Raw genomic sequence first — 18,536 nt, forward strand, 5'->3', positions numbered from 1 at the left:
GAATAATACAATAGTTTTAAACTATATGAATTAAAAAATTACGAAAGATAACGTTTCTATCAAAATGGTAAATAATGTTACGAGATTGATTATATCAGAATGTTTAAGATGATTCAAAATAAAATAAAATGACATGGCAACAACCTTAATTGTTGGGACTTTCAACGTGGGCCACTGATGTGGCATGCGTTGTCAGAGGTCTAATATTATTTTATTTATTTAATACAAGGAGTCAAGACCCCATCAATCCCGACTACGTCGGGATTACGTTATTACTAGTGTGTCTATATATATAATTCGGAGCAGAAATTGACGAATTTTATTAAATAAAAAATTAAAGAATCATACATCTCACTTCATTTAAATAATTTTAAGATTTAAATTTAATTAAGAGAGTGTTCATAGAAAAATGATAAACTTTTAGTTTCATATTTTTTTTATATAATTTGTTAGATAAAATAACAACCACTTAGTGTGTTTTTTTTTGTATTCCATAATTATGATTATTGACATGGATTATTCTTATATTTTCATATAATTTTGATTTATTAAAATATTTTGCTAACATTCAACTTATGACCAGCTTTGTGAGAATATTACTAATAAAAAGTAAATGTATCAAGATATATGAAAAACTTTAGGAAAAATCCTATATAAATATCCTAACTTTACAAAATTTACCAAAGGAATATCTAAGAATTTTTATTTTTATTTAATTGATATATCAAATATTAAAATATTCTAAATTGATATCTCATATATTGAAATGTTCCAAATTGATACTTCAACTCATGAAATCGAGATCAAATTATCTCGGTTCGTTTTTTATGTTGGTATTAACATACATTGTCATCAACATCGGAGATAAAAAATTGTAATTGATTTTATGAGTTTTTTTATAATGAAAATTAACATTTAATTTATAAAATCATTTTTAGAATTAAGCTTTGAAATTGTCATTGATTTCATAGGTTAATGTATTTGTTTGGAATATTTTAATATTTGAGATATCAATTAAATCAAATTAAAAGTTTAGATATTTATTTGGTATATTTTATAAAGTTGAATTACTTATTTTCCCAAAAAATTACTAGATCATATTTTCTTTCCCCTAAACTCAAAACATTAAATTTCTTAGAATTGACGGAATAGCTCTTTTATTTTTCAAAATTGCAAACTATATATATATATATATATATAGAGAGAGAGAGAGAGAGAGAGAAATAAAAAAAATCAGTGAGATAATTAATGGGTTTTTTGTGTGAAAGTTAGATAAGTAACGTTTTTTTTTTTTGGAATCTTGTGTGTGTGTGTATATATATATATATCATAATGATGGAAATGTGATAAGATTCCACTATTTGTGCCGAGAATAAGGGCTTTATTTGGCAGATAATCTTGATTTGTCGCTCCAAATTGAATGTAATCACGTTACAATGAATAGTTTTCCATGTGATTACAACGTTTTTTTTTTGTAATGGGTCAACCTAAGATGAGATTACAACGTTGTCAAACTTTTTTTTGGATGATAGTTGGTCAAACTTATTTGGGAATATATATATATATATATATATATATATATTATTTGGTAAAAAGTTGTATGTATATTCACATTAACTTGGGTTACAAGAGTATGGACCTTAAACGCAGAGGTAAAATACAAAAAGGGACCATACATAGGATTGATCTTGTAGGTTCTATCCAAAATGCGTTTTGAAAAATTTGTATCGCTCACTCGTCTCGATTTGGTCTGAGGCGCCCATCTATACCAAATCTCTTTAGCGTGTTTTTTGACTCGCCTCGGTCGAATCGTTGTCACTTCGGTCCGAGACGAGTTTCTGTAACTTTTTATCTTCTCGCTTTTACGAGACGATTCATCCGAAATGCATATGATTTCCAAAATAACCGAGTTATACAGACTACCAGATTTTATTTTAATACCTAATTTGAACAAATTGATATTGTTGTCGATTAATATATATTTAGTACGAATTGATAAAATTTATGTATTTATTTAACAATTGGAAATTCGGATATTTATTTGATACGTTTAAATAAATTTTGATATATTTCTAAAATTTTTCCAATAAAATAACACAAAATAATTGAATTAAAATTAAATGGGAAAATAATTGTAACATTAATAAACACATTTTTTTTAAAAGATAACAAAAAATCAATTTTAATCAAATTTAAACATAAAAAATTTATACTATAAAAATTAAGTAAATATATTTCTTTAATATAAAAACTAAATTTTAAAATAACTAAAATAAAATAAAAAAAGTCAAGCCTCTATAACTGATGTATTTTTTATTAATTTGTTAGAACAAATGGGTCTGGATACAACGAGAAAGAATACAAAAACAACGTAATCGAAAAACAAAATTAATAGATGAATCCGGATATAATCTTCTAGATATGATTCCACTTTCCCAAAACGTTATTTCCTCCCCACCGAACAAATGAGAAATCCGAGAATACGTTTAGATATACAAAGAAGATCACCAACGATCGATTTGTTCGTCAAAAATTGTCCGAAACAGAAAAACCCGAGAATGAAAATGAACAAGAAAAGTTAGAGTAAGTAGCAAGTTTCTTCACCAAAATGGCTCACAAATCTCTCAAAAATCAGATCTTATATATTTCGTGTTAAGATGTCTAGGAATGTTTTTAACACTCCAAAAGTCAAAAGGTGCAAAGACATAGGAAGTTTTTCTCGAACGATCACGATTTTCCATTCATTTTGAACATTTCAAAAAAATCAGGTGGGTCACTCATTTTCTCCAATTTTTTTTATCAGAGATAATGAGCTACCCGCTTATTTTTCCAAGCGGTCGCTCATTTTTTTCTAGTTTTATTCATCAGGAAAAAACGAACTACCTGCAATATCTTCTGACTAATCCATAATACTTAACAAATTCACGACACGTCTTTTACAAGCATTTAACTTCTCCACCATACTTGTAATACGAGTGAAACATGAATCATGTGAGAGTATTTAAAATCCACCAATCTACTCTAAAATAACTAACAATCCTCCACCATTTTAGAGTAGATTGTCTAAAACGTTATCCCTTATTTCGGATACACGGGGAAGGAGGAATCGATTAGCGGGTATGGGTTCTTCGGTGGGAGATCTTACTCTAGATTTCTACAAACTCGAGAAATTCGAGGGCATGGCTTTCCGGCGGTGGCAAAAGAAGATGAAATTTCTTCTTACTTCATTGCAAGTGGCGTATGTGATCAGCACTCCACAACCGGAAGAGAATGAAGAGGAGACGCTCGTTCAAGCGCATACGAGAAACAAGTGGAACAACGACAATTATGTGTTATGCGGACACATATTGAATGGTATGCTCGATGCCCTTTTCGATGGGTATCAAAATATAGAAACTGCAAAAGAATTGTGGTCTAAATTGGAAGAGAAATACATGTCGGAAGACGCCTCGAGTAAGAGGTTTCTTGTAAGTGAGTTTAACACTTATAAGATGTGGACTTAAGATCGATTATGGAGCAATTTATTGAGTTCCAAAGGATCTTGAGTAGTTTTATTCAACATGAATTGAAAATGGATGAAACCATTATGGTTTCTTCCGGTCGTTGACAAACTACCACTGTCTTGGAAGGACGTTAAGTGTTTCTTGAAACATAGAAAAGAGGATATGACCCTTGAACAATTGGAGTCACATCTTCGGACTGAGGAGAGAATCCGAATGCAGGATAAGAAGGACACACATGTTTCTTCATCCCCTACAGTTCATGTGGTGGAGGAAGAGAAGAAACAGAGCCAAAAGAGGCCAAACAAATCCCCGAAAGGCCACTCAAACAAAAGGTCTAAGCCGAGTGGGAGTTATTGGTTATGCAACAAGCTCGGATACCTTAAACAGGATTTCTATTCTTACAAGAATAGGAAGAAGTGTCAAGGCCAAGGCAAACACGATTTCTATTCTTAGTTATGGATTTTGTGGCTATGATTTCTGAATTGAATCATGTGCAGGAGAGTGATAACTCTTGGTGGATCGATTCGGATGCTACGAGACACATATGCAAAGACAGAAACTATTCAAGACGTTTAAGGACGTAAAGGAGTGGAAGCGTGCTTTACATGGACAACGAGTCTACGGTTAACGTCTTGGGAAAGGGACAAGTAGATTTGTTGTTTACATCCGAGAAGACTCTAACTCTTCGAGATGTGCTTTATGCACCGGATGTTAGGAAAAATCTTGTGTCGAGTAGCGTATTGAATCGATTCGGGTTCAAAATGGTGTTTGGGGCTGATAAGTTTGTATTGTCCAAAGGGGAGATTTTTGTTGGACAAGGCTATCTATGTAATTCGATGTTCAAACTCAATATTAATCAACCGAGTACTTCTTTGTATTTTCTCTCTTCCAATTGTTTCAAATTTGTGGCCTGCTAGATTAGGTCACATTCATTTTTAACGGATGCATGTAATGTCTAAGTTAGATCTTATTTCACCATGTGAATTGGAGAATGATCATCGTTGTGTTACTTGCATGAAAGCAAAAATTACGAGGTTATCATTTCCAAATGTAAAAAGAAGTTTGGACATTCTAGAACTTGTGCATAGTAATTTATACGATTTCCATAGTACACCGTCTCTAAGAAATAAAAGTACATAGTTATATTTATTGAGGATTCAACTAGGTTTTACTACGTTTACTTGTTGCATTCCAAAGACGAAGCTTTGGATAAGTTTAGGGACTACAAGTCTAAGGTTGAATTACAACTCGGGGTTAAACTCAAGAAGCTTAGAACCGATAAGGGAGGAGAATATTATGATCCGACGTACTTTGAATCCGTAGACGTGATTCATGAGACGATCGCTCCGTATATACCCCAACAAAATCGTGTAGCGGAAAAAAAGAATAGGGAGTTGAAAAAAATTGTGAATTCCATGCTTTCTTTCTCGGGATTAAGCGATGGATTTGGGAGAAGCCATGTTAACGATTTGCTATATTCTTAATCGATTTCCCTCAAAAAAGAATAAAATAACCCCATATGAGCCATGATATAAGCGAAAACCAAATCTGAATTATTTCCGAGTTTGGGGTTGTCGGACAATAGTAAAAGTGTCGGAACCCAAACAGAAAATTTTGGGTGAACGAGGAATCGAATGTATCTTTACAGGTTATGCTTCTCATAGCAAGGCCTATAGGTTCTATGTTATAGAACAGAACGACTATATACACGTTCATACGGTTCTAGAGTCAAGGGATGCATTATTTGACGAGAGTAGCTTTTCTTCGGTTGAAAGACAATCTCGAGCTATATCGAGCTCAAGTGATCGCGTAGTCAATCATGATGATGGACAACGTGAACCTCGTAGAGGTAAGCGTATAAGGAAAGAAAAATCTTTGGTCCGGACTTTCACATGTACCTAGTAGAAGGTACTAATGAGTCAATCATGACTCAACTCGCTTATGTTTATAATATCGAGGGAGACCCTATGACTTTTGATGAAATGATGAGATCGCATGATGTCGCATTCTGGAAAGAAGCGATAAATGATGAGATGAACTCTATCATGAGCAACAACACGTGGATCTTAGTAGATCCTCCTCTAGGTTGTAAACCGATTGGTTGCAAGTGGATCTTCAAAAAGAAGATGAGAGTCGTTGGAACTATCGATAAGTTCAAGGCTCGTCTAATAACTCAAGGCTTTAGGCAAAAATAGGGTATTGATTTCTTTGATACGTATGCACCAATAACTAGAATAGCTACAATAAGATGTTGATCGCTCTTGCAATAATAAACAATCTTGTGATCCACCAAATGGATGTCAAAATGACATTCTTGAATGGTGATCTAGAAGAGGAGGTGTATGTGAAACAACCAAAAGGTTTTATACTATCGGGATAAACACACACAAAATGTGCAAGCTAGTCAAATCGTTGTATGGGTTGAAACAATCACCCAAACAATGACATCAAAAGTTTGATGACATCATTTTGACTAACGGTTTTTATCTAAATCAATCAGACAAGTGTGTATATAGCAGACTTGATGATAACGATCATTGAGCTATAATTTGCTTATACGTGGATGATATGCTCATATTCAGTACAGAATTAGAGCAAGTCGAGAAGACCAAAAATTTCTTGTCATCGAAGTTTTCGATGAAAGACTTAGGAGAGGCTGGCGTTATCCTAGGCATTAGGATAAAACGTGATCAAAGTTTGATAACACTATCTTAGTCGCATTACGTGGAGAAAGTGTTAAAACGATTTGATATGTTTGAAAGTCCTCCAGTATCTACTTTGATGGATTGTAGCGTTAAGCTAGCACCTAACAGTGGGGAACCGGTAGCTCAACTCGAGTATGCTAGTGTTATAGGATGTTTGATATATGCTATGACTAGCACTCGACCCGACATATCATATGCGGTTGGGAAGTTGAGTAGATACACGAGTAACTCAAGCATACATCATTGGAATGATGTGGAAAGAGTACTCCGGTACCTGAAAAAGACAATTGATTATGGTTTATGCTACATGGGTCAACCTTCGGTGTTAGAAGGATATACCGATGCGAGTTAGAACTCAAGTGAAGAGGATTATACCTCAGTGAGTGGATGACTTTATCTTTTAGGTGGAGCGGTGATTTCTTGGGCTTCCAAGAAACAAACTTGCATTTCGGATTCGACTATGGCGTCGTAATTTATCGCCTTAGAGGCTGCTGGGAAAGAAGCAGAATGACTAAAGAATTTGGTATTCGAAATACCGTTATGGCCTAAACCGGTATCGCCTATTGCAATACATTGTGATAGTGTCGCGACGTTGGCTAAGACATATAGCCATGTTTATAATGGAAAGTCTAGACACATCGGGTTAAGACATAGCTATGTGTATAGTCTGATAAAAGACGGAGCCATAATGGTTGATTTTGTGCGTACAAACAAAATTTGGTGGATGCTTTGACAAAAAGCTTGCCAAGAGACGTGGTACACAAAATGTCACAAGGGATCGGACTTGAACCGGTTTAATGTATCACAAGTAAAAGAATCTCAACTCAATGTCTAGTATAACGCTAGATCTTGAGTTCAATGAGTTAAATCCTTTACTATGTAATTGTAGATACTTTGAATTAAATCATCCCGAAGAAAACATCTAGGTATACAACGTAAATATGTTGTATTTGCTTAATGAATCCTTTGACAAAGTGTCGAGTTACATGACATGATTTCCGAAATGATTCACTTATACAGGCATGAAGTGAAACCGCTTCAAGATGTTGGTGGCTCAACATCTGTGTGCTTGTAAATGGATATGGACACATGGCCATTATAGTATCAAGGGTTTACAGAAAAACTTATATTGACTTTGTGTATGTTTTGTACTTGGTAGCTCAATTAGGATTACTAGTTTCAATGGTTTCGACACCTATGTAATTCGAGTTTATTTTGTACATTAGATAAAGTGAAAGTTCAACACTTTCATTTATGAATAAAATTATGAGAATGATGGATCACAATCTATTCTAAAATAACTAATAGAATTTTCTTGTTTTCAGTACACGAAATGAAAACGGGCGGCATCGGATACGGTTTTCCGATCGGAGATCCATGGATCACAGACTTCTCAAAGATCACAAGGTGCTGAAGTGGCAGGATAGGAGGGGCGTCTCGCTTTCTTCCCTGTCTCCGACGCTTCACACCATCTTTCCCACTTAGATAGACTCCGGGGGGATATAGGGAGAAATTACCACCCCGGTAGCTAGAATGGAACACGCAGGGCAGGGATTGCTCTAATCCCTACAGGCGGGTGCCCGTAGTAGGCCGGCCTCGGTTCGCTAGTTCAGGCTCAACTCCTCGCTTATGCCCCGACGGTGAGGCCGCAGTTGATCTAGCTGTTTCCGCTTTTGCTTTTTCGCCAGCAAAGCTATTCGTTTCGTTTAGCCCTATGTCTATAGACATCCTTTTATGAATATTTAGAAGACTACCTTCCTTGCGCCAACCAATAGACCTGTTCATACCACAATATTCCAACATTGATTTCTTTTTTTTTTAACATTTATACAAATTGATATTTTCTAAATTAATCATATTCATAATTTGACATTTTATGATTCCAGTTTTTGAAAAGAGTGTTATTTAAATATTTTAAATATTAGTTTTCTTGACAATTTGAAACTTTTTTTGGAATGTTTTCATCATTTTTATAATTCAATCTATGGTGAATTTTTACAACACTAGACCTCTAATATGATAGTGAATAATAAATATTTACTTTTCCATAAAAAATAATAATATATATATAGCTAATATAAAGTTAGGGACCTTTCGGATGGATATAGCCAATGATTTATGTTTGATCGGAGACTTTGACTTTGCGGCAATGATACGTGGCATTATCACTAACAGTTCTATGAGTATCGAAATCGAATTTGAATTTCTGTGATGCTACCTTTGATTTATTTAAAGTTTATATCCGCAGCCGGATTAAAGAAAATTCTATTATTATATATATATTTGTTATTTATTATTCATTTGCAATTTTATCCGAATACTAAAAAGGTTAAAGGAAAATAGAGTTAATCATTAATAAATAAATAATATGATAAATGTTTATCTCTTCATTATTCCATTACTTCCACTAATCTAACCCATAATGTTTATGTTCTATACTCACCATTTAATTCATCTTATATTCTTATTTCATTTGCCAGCATACAAATATAACATTATATGAATAATTTATAATACACAAAGAATCATTTAAATACAAATATATTCTCATTTTTTAATCGTCTTTTATTATTATTATTATTATTTAATAACACATTACTGGAGAAGAAGCTCAGTCCTCATCTTCCTCGAGGGAAGAGACCTACCAATATCCAGGAATCTAACATTAAATAATAGCAAGTCTCAAACACCATTAAGGAAAGCATCAAACTCCCCTCTTCCTGCTCTGTCTCCATTCGAACATTGTAATCTGTAAGATTCCTCGTCCTTCTTCTTCTCCAATCGTAATCTGGTTTTTCTTCATATGAGTTTCGGCAGCTGGTATAATGTTCTTCTCTTCTCGTTTTTAACATTATCATCACGATCTAGTTTCTGGGTACAGTTTTCTCTTCTTCTTCTTCGTCTTCATTGTTAATCTCGATTTCATTTCTCCAGTTTTTCCTTTCAAATGGCATCTGGGTAAAGTTTGTTATTCTCCCTTTCCTCCTCTGCGAAATGGATTTCTGAAAGAGCGGAACTTTATTCTATCATCCATTGATTCTGAGTCTCTGACATAATTTCAAATCGATGAAGTGTATCGGTTTCAGAGACCCAGTTGAACCAATGGTGGGTTCGACTTGTTTTCTCTTCTACGGACGTTCCCAGAACATTTTTTTTTAATGACAGTGTATTAGATTTTCTTGTAAAGACATTAACTTGACCAAATCTATGCATGTTCTCCATTTACACTGGCTCAATTCCTGTCTTAACTCTTATATGCCTCTGTTCTGATCATGACATACCAAATATTATGTCTTGTGCTCTTTTTCTCCTGTCGGTTTCTTTGTAAAAACTGAAAGATGGATTTGCACTAAACACTGAACTCAGAAACTCTGTCCATGTCAAGGACTTTGGATCAGATTTTCTTCTGTACGAACTTTTCCCCATGTTCTTGCAGTCATTATCCTGCCCATTATCTCAAAAAATTTGCAACGTTATTGTGCTGGATCTCATGCGCTGATTGGATCTCCCTGTCAACGGTTTCAAACCCATGACATTTATTCTGTATTTCTCTTTTACTGTTTTCAGCTATATTTTAGGTTCCATTTTGCATCTTGGTATGATGCTTTTGTCATGTTTATTGAAAACCATTCTTTTATCTTGTGCTGAACAAGTGTTTCAAACCCTGGTGATTATCTGTAGGTTCTGAGCCCTAACGGGGAAGAAGAAGAAGATGGAAACTCTGAGTTACTTGTTGAAGGCATTAGGGCTTCTACTGCTTTGCTGTGCCGTGGCAGCTGAGGATCCACTGAAGTATGCAAAGTACAAAGACCCACAACAGCCTTTGGGAGCAAGGATCAGAGATCTGATGAAACGTATGACCTTCGAGGAGAAGATCGGACAGATGGTTCAGATTGAGCGCAGTGTTGCTACGCCCGAAGTGATGAAGAAGTACTTCATCGGTAAGACAAGATCATCAAATAAGCTTTTTCTTTCCATATTAAACATGTCTTGAATCTATATGAATACTTAACATGTTTGAGAATTTGTTTGTAGGGAGTGTGTTGAGTGGTGGAGGGAGTGTGCCGAGTCCAAAGGCAAGTGCTAAAACTTGGGTGGACATGGTGAATGAACTTCAAAAGGGTGCTTTATCAACCCCCTTAAGGATCCCAATGATTTATGGGATCGATGCTGTTCATGGTCACAACAATGTATACAACGCCACCATTTTCCCGCACAATGTAGGACTTGGAGTCACCAGGCAAGTGTCTTGGCCTATAGAAACTAGAACAGTTGTATCTGTTTCAACTGGTGACTTATTGTCCTGGTTGGTCTGTGTTTTCTGCTGGAGTTATGAAAAAGAAAACTTTGTTACTTACCAATCTCTATTATGGCTGACTCTCTGGTAGGGACCCTATGCTTCTCAAGCGGATTGGAGAAGCAACTGCCCTTGAAGTTAGAGCAACAGGAATCCCTTATGCCTTTGCTCCATGTATTGCGGTGCGGAAACTGAATCTTCCGAGTTGTGATCATTGAAAATCTTAACAAAAATTTTTTTTTCTGGTTTCTGAAACGGGGTTTCCACAGGTCTGTAGGGATCCAAGATGGGGCAGATGCTATGAGAGTTACAGTGAGGATCACAGAATTGTGCAACAAATGACCGAAATCATCCCCGGTTTGCAAGGCGACCTTCCTGGCAAACTGAAGGGTGTTCCCTTTGTCGCCGGAAAGTAAGTATATTTTCCTGATAAAGAAGACATTCTACGATATGTTTTCATGAATCAACCATTCAAGTGAAAATAGCTTGATGATTCTGACATACTAAACCTGAACAATATTCAATCGAAAAACCAATTTTGACTCCAAAAAGAGTTTGATGAATGATCTTCTTTGTTCCCTTAGGATTCATCTTTGGTTTGGTACATTGGTTGTTGTTTTCTTTTGTTACGGGTTAGGTAATGTCAATGATCATTTAGATGTGTTTCACACTTACACTTCTCACGCGTGCTTCCAAGCTTTGGTTCCAATGGTGATCTTTAGAAGATTTAATGGTGGTCCTAAAGCATAAATAGGAAACAGTCTTCCTTTGTTAATTGATGGGGAACTGAGCACTGCATGTAGTGTTTGCTGATTGGTCTCTTCATTTATTCATGAGCTTGTTTTAAGATCATATCATAGGGTACCAATAATGTCTCCATAAAGAAGGAGGTTTCTTGAATTAAGTCTTCTGCCATTGTAGGACCAGTAGGAAGTTATCTACATGATCTAAACAAGGTCCCATGTATTTATAAGGATGAAAGGTATATACACCATGTGAGGATAAACAGAGTAGTGTCCCCAGACTTTATAGTAGAGGGTCTGAGCGAAATAGGATAGCTATTCCGGTTCGAAATCATTCGCAGTTTAAACCGTCTGAAATTATTTGAAATAATCATTTTGATTAGATTTTCATGAACGGAAAGCATCTTCCATAACATTTGCTTGTCAAGTAACCGTAATGGGTTTCATCATTGTTACAGGACAAGGGTTGCAGCTTGCGCTAAGCACTTTGTCGGGGATGGAGGAACAACAAGAGGGATCGACGAGAACAACACAGTGATTGATGCAAAGGGACTGTTCGGGATTCACATGCCGGGCTATTACAGTGCCATACAGAAGGGTGTAGCCACTGTTATGGTGTCCTACTCGGCCTGGAACGGTCTCAGAATGCATGCTAATCAGAATCTTGTCACGGGTTTCCTCAAGAACAAGTTGAAGTTCAGGGTAACGATATGAATACCCGGTTTCTCTTTTTAAGTTTTCGAGATTTTCAATTGATGAAGCTTATATAAACATTCCAGTCTGGCGTTTTTCGGGTGGTTTCCTTTTTAGGGCTTTGTGATCTCGGATTGGCAGGGCTTAGACAGAATCACCACTCCTCCTCATGCTAACTATTCATACTCTGTTTACGCTGGTGTCAACGCTGGAATTGACATGGTCAGTCTATCTTGAGATGATTCTGAATTGATGATCTTACACTCTTGTTCCAGGCTTTGAGATTTCTTACTCATGTATGCTGGGTTTGAACTTGTGATGCAGATCATGGTGCCGTATAACTACACTGAATTCATCGACGAAATAACCAGTCAGGTCAAGAGAAATTTCATCCCGATGAGCAGGATAGATGATGCAGTGAAGAGAATCTTGAGGGTTAAATTCACCATGGGACTGTTTGAGAATCCTTTGGCGGATCTTAGCCTGGCCAACCATCTCGGTAGCAAGGTCGGTAAAATCTCGAGGTTATCCTGAATTCTAAATGTTCTTTCTATGTGGGTTTTACCCTAAACATAACAAAGCTTGAAACAATGGCAGGAACACAGAGAACTGGCTCGGGAAGCCGTGAGGAAATCTCTGGTGCTCCTTAAGAACGGGGAGAAAGCCGATAAGCCATTGCTTCCTCTGTCAAAGAAAGCCGGGAAGATCCTTGTGGCCGGAACCCACGCTGACAACTTAGGATATCAGTGTGGTGGCTGGACAATCACTTGGCAAGGCCTCAATGGCAACGATCTCACTGTCGGTACGTGAAAACAGTATTAATCTGCAAGAACAAGATCAATCTGGAATCTGAATTGAGTCATAATTCAACTTCCACCAACCCCAATATACATTTTTCTGAATCTCAGAGACGAAAAGTTTGAATCTTTTGATCATATATATGTATACAGGTACTACCATCTTCACTGCTGTGAAGAACACTGTGGCTCCGACAACACAAGTCGTTTACAACCAGAATCCGGACACGAACTATCTCAAGTCCAACAAGTTCGATTACGCGATCGTCGTGGTGGGCGAGCCAGCATACGCGGAAATGTTTGGAGACAGCACGAATCTGACCATGATGGAACCTGGCCCGAGCACGATCACCAATGTCTGTGGATCAGTGAAGTGCGTGGTCGTGGTCGTGTCGGGACGTCCGGTGGTGATGCAGCCCTACATTTCGAACATGGATGCGCTCGTGGCGGCGTGGTTGCCGGGAACTGAAGGGCAAGGAGTGGCTGATGTTCTGTTCGGAGATTATGGTTTCACCGGCAAACTTGCTCGGACATGGTTCAAGACGGTGGATCAGCTCCCGATGAATGTCGGAGACTCGCATTACGACCCGTTGTTCCCGTTCGGGTTTGGGCTGACGACGAAGCCCACGAAGCACTATTGATTAATCGAGCGAGAAGTTTTTGTGAAATTGAAATGAAATGAAAGACATTCTCGGGACGCCATTGGAGGCGTTCTTTGAGCAGGACGTTGAAAAATAAAATACTGAGTGGAAAATGTTTTTCTTGAGAATTGGATTATAAAGTTTTATGTCCTCTCCTAAAAACGGCGAGATTGAAATATAATAATAATTAAGCAAATTTATTGCGAAATTATCTTTCTCCTAATAATATAGAGATGGAAATTAAACTAATTTTAATGGCCAACCCACTCCGATCCAAATAAATCAAAATTAAATGAAATTTAACCGAATTTAAAATGTAACAAAAATACTGAAAACCTCCCATTTTAATTAAATTTAGTTTTAATTCACTCTCATCTGGACCGGCCCAAAATAATTCAATTTCGAATGGAACATCGAACAAATCCAAAAATTCTTAAACGTTAACACCTGTTAAAATTAAATCCTATATTCTAAAATCTTCATTTAAAACTTTAAAGTACAAAAAATTAAGTAATAAAACGTACGTTATTCTTCTTATCCACGCAGTAAACATAGGGAGGAACAAATAATACATCTAACATTTTTGTATCAAGACATCTCTGTATTTTTAGTATTCATTCGTCTCTTTATACGAAAAACACAGAAAATATGGACTGAAAAAAGGCAGGTGTGGACGCTTCATTCGGTTTTATAAATATTTAACAAACTAGAACCGAATATTAATCGATGCATAAATTCGGTTCGTAACGGTATTGTTATATGAACACCAAACTAGAATCGAAACTTAATACATAAATATAAATTCGTAAATAAACGTGGATAATTCGGATTTCGGTTCGATATTTATTGGTTCGTTTCGAAAACAGTATATTGGATTCTAAAAATATATGAAAGGAAAAACCCCTAAAAATTTCTGAATTTGCAAAGTGCGACAAAAAAAATTCCTAAACTTGCGAATGTGACAAATAATTCCTGAACTTGTAAAAAGTGTCTTATTATTTTGGTTCGATCTGGTTTAGGTTTCGAGTCGGACGGATTCATAACCAATTTCTAAAAAAGAGAGAATAGGAAGCTTTGATGCGTTTATATAATTTAATCTAAGAAAAAAAAATCTTAATTATATCAGTTCCAACATCATCCTATGATTGTTAAAAAATATGTATTAGCCGTAATTGCAGTAATAAACGGTGGAATCGCAACAGTTGGATTGCAAGGAGAGCGTTTCCTAGTTATTGCGATTGCGATCAAGTCAGAAGTTTAAAGGAATAGAGAATCGTAGTTTACGGTCGAACAAATGAGGAGATGTAAAGACAACAGTCGAAATGTTGTTACGGAAGAAGTGGAAACTGTAAAAGTAAGAGTTAAATAATAATCTAAACGTACATAAGCTCGTGTCGGCAGACCGTACGGCCTCCGCGAGTCTCGGCTTCTTGTCCAGCTGTTTCCGTGAGTCATTCAGTTCTTGCTTCGAGCTTCCCATCACGAACTTTCTAGGGTTTCGATCGAACTCGGGATTTCTCAACAACGATTCCGTCTTTCATGGTTTTGTAGCGGTTGGGAGTTTTCTTGATCAGGAAGAAACAAAAGAAGCCGGTCCATATCTGTTTGGTTCCGTTCCATTAAGAACTGAAATACTCGAAACATTAGAGCTGAACATTATTTATCCGATACCAATCCCTCCTTTCATCTGATCAAATACTCATATTAAGCATTGAACAATCAATCTTGGCCGTACGATTATTTGGTAAAAAGCAAAAATTGATATATTCTGAATACTATAACATTCAAAATAACAATTGTAAACTTTACACAAACACAGAATTTGATGGGTCGAAACAAAAACACACACACAAAGTTGTTTGTGAGACATCTAAAGTTGCATCAGAAAGCCAGGAGGAGTCTTATAAACAAGGGACATGAAAAATAAAAGACGGACAAGTTTACATTTGCACAATGCAAATTCCAACAAGGTTTTGAACAAGATAATGAATAGTTCGTGTCTAACTTGATGGGTCATCAAGAACACAGCGAAAAAATCGCAATAGTTTCTTCGGTAATTAATCTCCAGACTTTCTCCAGAGATGTAAGTAGCAAACATGTCTGGGTTATTAGGCATGGAAACAATCTGAAGATTGTGTCAAACCCATTTGCCCAAAGTCTTACACAAGGGCTACAGGGCCTGTATTATCTCGAACTCGGATCATATCATACAAACATCACTTGTATATAATACTGTTTTTCATTACCAATCATTTCGATTTTTCTCCGCACCTGTGTTGTCTGGGGCGAGACCGGCCTTTTTGCTGTCTGGAGTAGAATAAGGGCTCTTATTCACCAATCTGCAAATAAAGAAAGTGCTGGTTGCTGTTAGATGTAAATCTGATAGCCATAGGACAGACTTTTCAAAACTGTCTTCAGAAGTCCTGGCTAGGAATCAAATTGGGAAATGGAGTTGGATGAAATCTAGAGAGAGTGCAAGAAACCTGTCCCGTCTTTTCTCAAGGAATCTTTGGAGCGAATATCTCCTCGCAATTGGCAAATCTGAATCAGTTTTGAGGAGAATTCATGAAGCCAGATCAGCACAATTCCACATATAGGAGAGCGTATCCACGTTCGACCATATAGAGTCCCAGTGAAATTGGTACTTACCTGCCGCAAATCTGCAAAAAGTATTTGGATGAATGGCCCCTGGTGAAGCAACAGTTGAGGTGCTTGAGAAAGAAGCAGTTCTCATCAAGGCTGGCGATGGCATAGGACTGATGCTGATATAATTCTTCATCTCAGTGGCTTTAGCAGCATCAGTAGCAATACACAGGATTTCATGAACCTATATGCATGTGATGTACCACAACAAGAACCTATAATATCTCAGCCTGCCCCGAAGAAAACATAATGTGCAAAAATTTCGAAAAGACCAAACCTTTTCAGTGGGAAGTCCGTCGAATACGCTTACACTCCCACCATAGAAAATAGTAAGTTGAGTTGGAAGAACCATTAAGGAACTGGACCCAGATGATCGAACCTCCATGCTCCTTCCATGGCAGAAAGCGGTAGATTAAAGATCCCATTAAAATCGTGACAATGAAAGGATATCTGTAGTATGGTAATGAGAACTATGGATGCAATATTAATGTAAAAAAACTAAATATCTGGAAATAAACTCTTCTCGCCACGCTAATTGTAAGAGAATACAAGAAGCATGTGAATTGCAATTTTAGAAATACTTCTAAGCTCCTAATTTCCGTGGTTCGTGCACGAAATCAATACAGATTTCCATCTGATAACATATGAAGTATCAAATGCAACCAAAATCTATCTTGTCTCATGTCAACATCTTTAAGAAAAATTCAATTAATTAGCAATCTCAGATTAAGTTCCAAGTTTGGATTTGGTGTCAACTACAAAAGGTTATGCTCTTACTAGCAAAGAAACATGGATGTACCGTCTGATGTTTTGATTTGGGAGGATTTGTCACTAATCTATTAACAAAATATCAAAACGAGAAGAATTGTTCTCGTGAACAGTAGATTGTTGCCCAGAAAAGGATGTGCCTAAACATCAACAAACCTTAAATCTCTACTGCTCGGTGCGGAATACATACGCATCGCTACTTTCCTAGAAACATTCGTCTCCAATTGGATACGATACGACTTCCAGAATTCGGCAGTTACAAGAAAAATTCAAACAAAAATCAGGCGAATCAAAGGATAGAAATGGCATTAATCACGAGACAGCATACCTAGCTTCGCGAATCGGTTTCTCATCGGAGAATCCACCTCCGGCAGGAACAGATCCGGTACCTTCGCCCCGCATGTCGTCGCTCCGGCTGATCTGACCCCGGGGAAGCTCCTCGCTGCTTTCTCTTTCGGCAACACCAGATCCGTCCACAGCGATGCGTGGCTTCACTTCCTCGGTTCCCGCTTCGAACTCCACCATAGCTGTTTCTCGAGATTTCTCAACCTGTCGTTTCCTCTATTCTCCTCTCCTTGCTTCTCGTCTCTTCCTCTCGGCGTTTTGCTCTGTACCAGATTGTACACCATTATCCTCAACGGAAGCCCTCTCTATTTTCGACACGTGGCATGTAAGTTTTTGTTTTTTGTTTGACTTCGATAGTACGACGCACGGTGGCAAGCATTAGTTACTCGAATTTTGAAACGTGCTCGAATTGGATACGCTGTCGTTTTAATGGTTTGCCCGGTGAGGAGTGGTTAGACTTAGGCAATTATGGCCCGAGCCCCGAAACCCGATCCAAATCCATACGAAAAATATAGAATTTTGGGCCGAGATTTAAAGACCAAAAAATTGTTAGACTTTTGGTTCGGACTCAAATCATACTCAGATTTTATTGGGTTAAACCGACGGACCCCAAACTGGCCGAAAGTCCAACTTTAAAAAAATATAGAAAGGAAAACAATAAAATTGTAAAATCTCCTAAAAGAGTAAAAGAGTAGAAGTATATTTCACTTTTTCTTTAACAACAATGTTTACGTTGTAAACAAAAGCTCAATTAAAAGAGATTTGTTTCTTTTCTTTTCGTGTCCTAAGTATCTCTTTCCATTAGAGACTTGTCTAATCCTCCATCAGAGACTCTAGTGCTCGCTTTGTTTCTTTGGTTGAAGTTTCTGCTTTGCTTCTCTCCTAGTTTTTCGTCGTCGCTTCAGTAAAAGGTTTGTTCTCTCTCACATGGTCTTTTTTTACTCTTTGTGCTCGATATGGTCTCTCATTCTTTTAGTTTTTTTTTGTAGATTTTGGTGTTTGCTCAAACTATTTTCTCACACCTTGTCCATTTTTGTTTGTTTTTGTTTTGATTTTGTTCTTTTGACATACATGGTTTCTGGTTCTTTCAATTTTGTTCTTCAATCGTGTTCGTTTTTAGTAATCATAACTCAAGCTATTTTCGGATTTTGTTTAGTTTGTAGATGCTTAAGTCATGGATAACATCAACACTCATCAAGAATAGCAAGTGACAGAGTCTGTTGATGGATATCTTAAACAAAAAATTGATGGTCAAAAGGTACGTGGTAAAAAAACGAAAAGTAGAAGCGTCATCTTCTATTTGGGATCATATGATTAGGATAAACGTTGAATCTACCACTTGTAATCATTGTGATAACACTTTGTCTGCTTTGACCATTAAAGGGGGGTTTTATCTGATTT

At 36.6% G+C, this 18,536-nt stretch overlaps 2 protein-coding genes across 3 annotated transcripts; one reads left to right on the top strand and one right to left on the bottom strand.

Moving 5' to 3' along the window:
- Positions 1-8,822: 8,822 nt before the first annotated feature.
- On the top strand, positions 8,823-13,525 carry LOC104815064 (beta-glucosidase BoGH3B-like). 2 transcript variants are annotated; one of them, XM_010543368.2, is made up of 10 exons: positions 8,823-8,959; positions 9,890-10,149; positions 10,244-10,448; positions 10,597-10,687; positions 10,775-10,917; positions 11,707-11,950; positions 12,059-12,163; positions 12,266-12,448; positions 12,539-12,743; positions 12,892-13,525. In XM_010543368.2, the coding sequence occupies exons 2-10, from the start codon at positions 9,921-9,923 to the stop codon at positions 13,377-13,379; spliced, it is 1,893 nt and encodes a 630-aa protein (XP_010541670.1). In that variant the 5' UTR covers positions 8,823-8,959; positions 9,890-9,920; the 3' UTR covers positions 13,380-13,525. The 2 variants fall into 2 exon arrangements, with proteins under 2 accessions (XP_010541670.1, XP_010541671.1); XM_010543369.2 differs by having other exon boundaries at positions 8,955-9,028.
- A 1,107-nt stretch (positions 13,526-14,632) lies between these two features.
- On the bottom strand, positions 14,633-17,407 carry LOC104815065 (protein TIFY 3B-like). Its single transcript, XM_010543370.1, has 6 exons — positions 17,119-17,407; positions 16,300-16,411; positions 16,029-16,206; positions 15,863-15,920; positions 15,651-15,718; positions 14,633-15,005 (listed from the first exon to the last, which is right to left on the bottom strand). Exons 1-6 carry the CDS (start codon positions 17,313-17,315, stop codon positions 14,950-14,952), a joined length of 669 nt encoding a protein of 222 aa, XP_010541672.1. The 5' UTR covers positions 17,316-17,407; the 3' UTR covers positions 14,633-14,949.
- Positions 17,408-18,536: the final 1,129 nt, after the last annotated feature.

This window comes from Tarenaya hassleriana, unplaced genomic scaffold, assembly GCF_000463585.1.
Source record: "Tarenaya hassleriana unplaced genomic scaffold, ASM46358v1 Cleome22, whole genome shotgun sequence".
Lineage (NCBI taxonomy): Eukaryota > Viridiplantae > Streptophyta > Magnoliopsida > Brassicales > Cleomaceae > Tarenaya > Tarenaya hassleriana.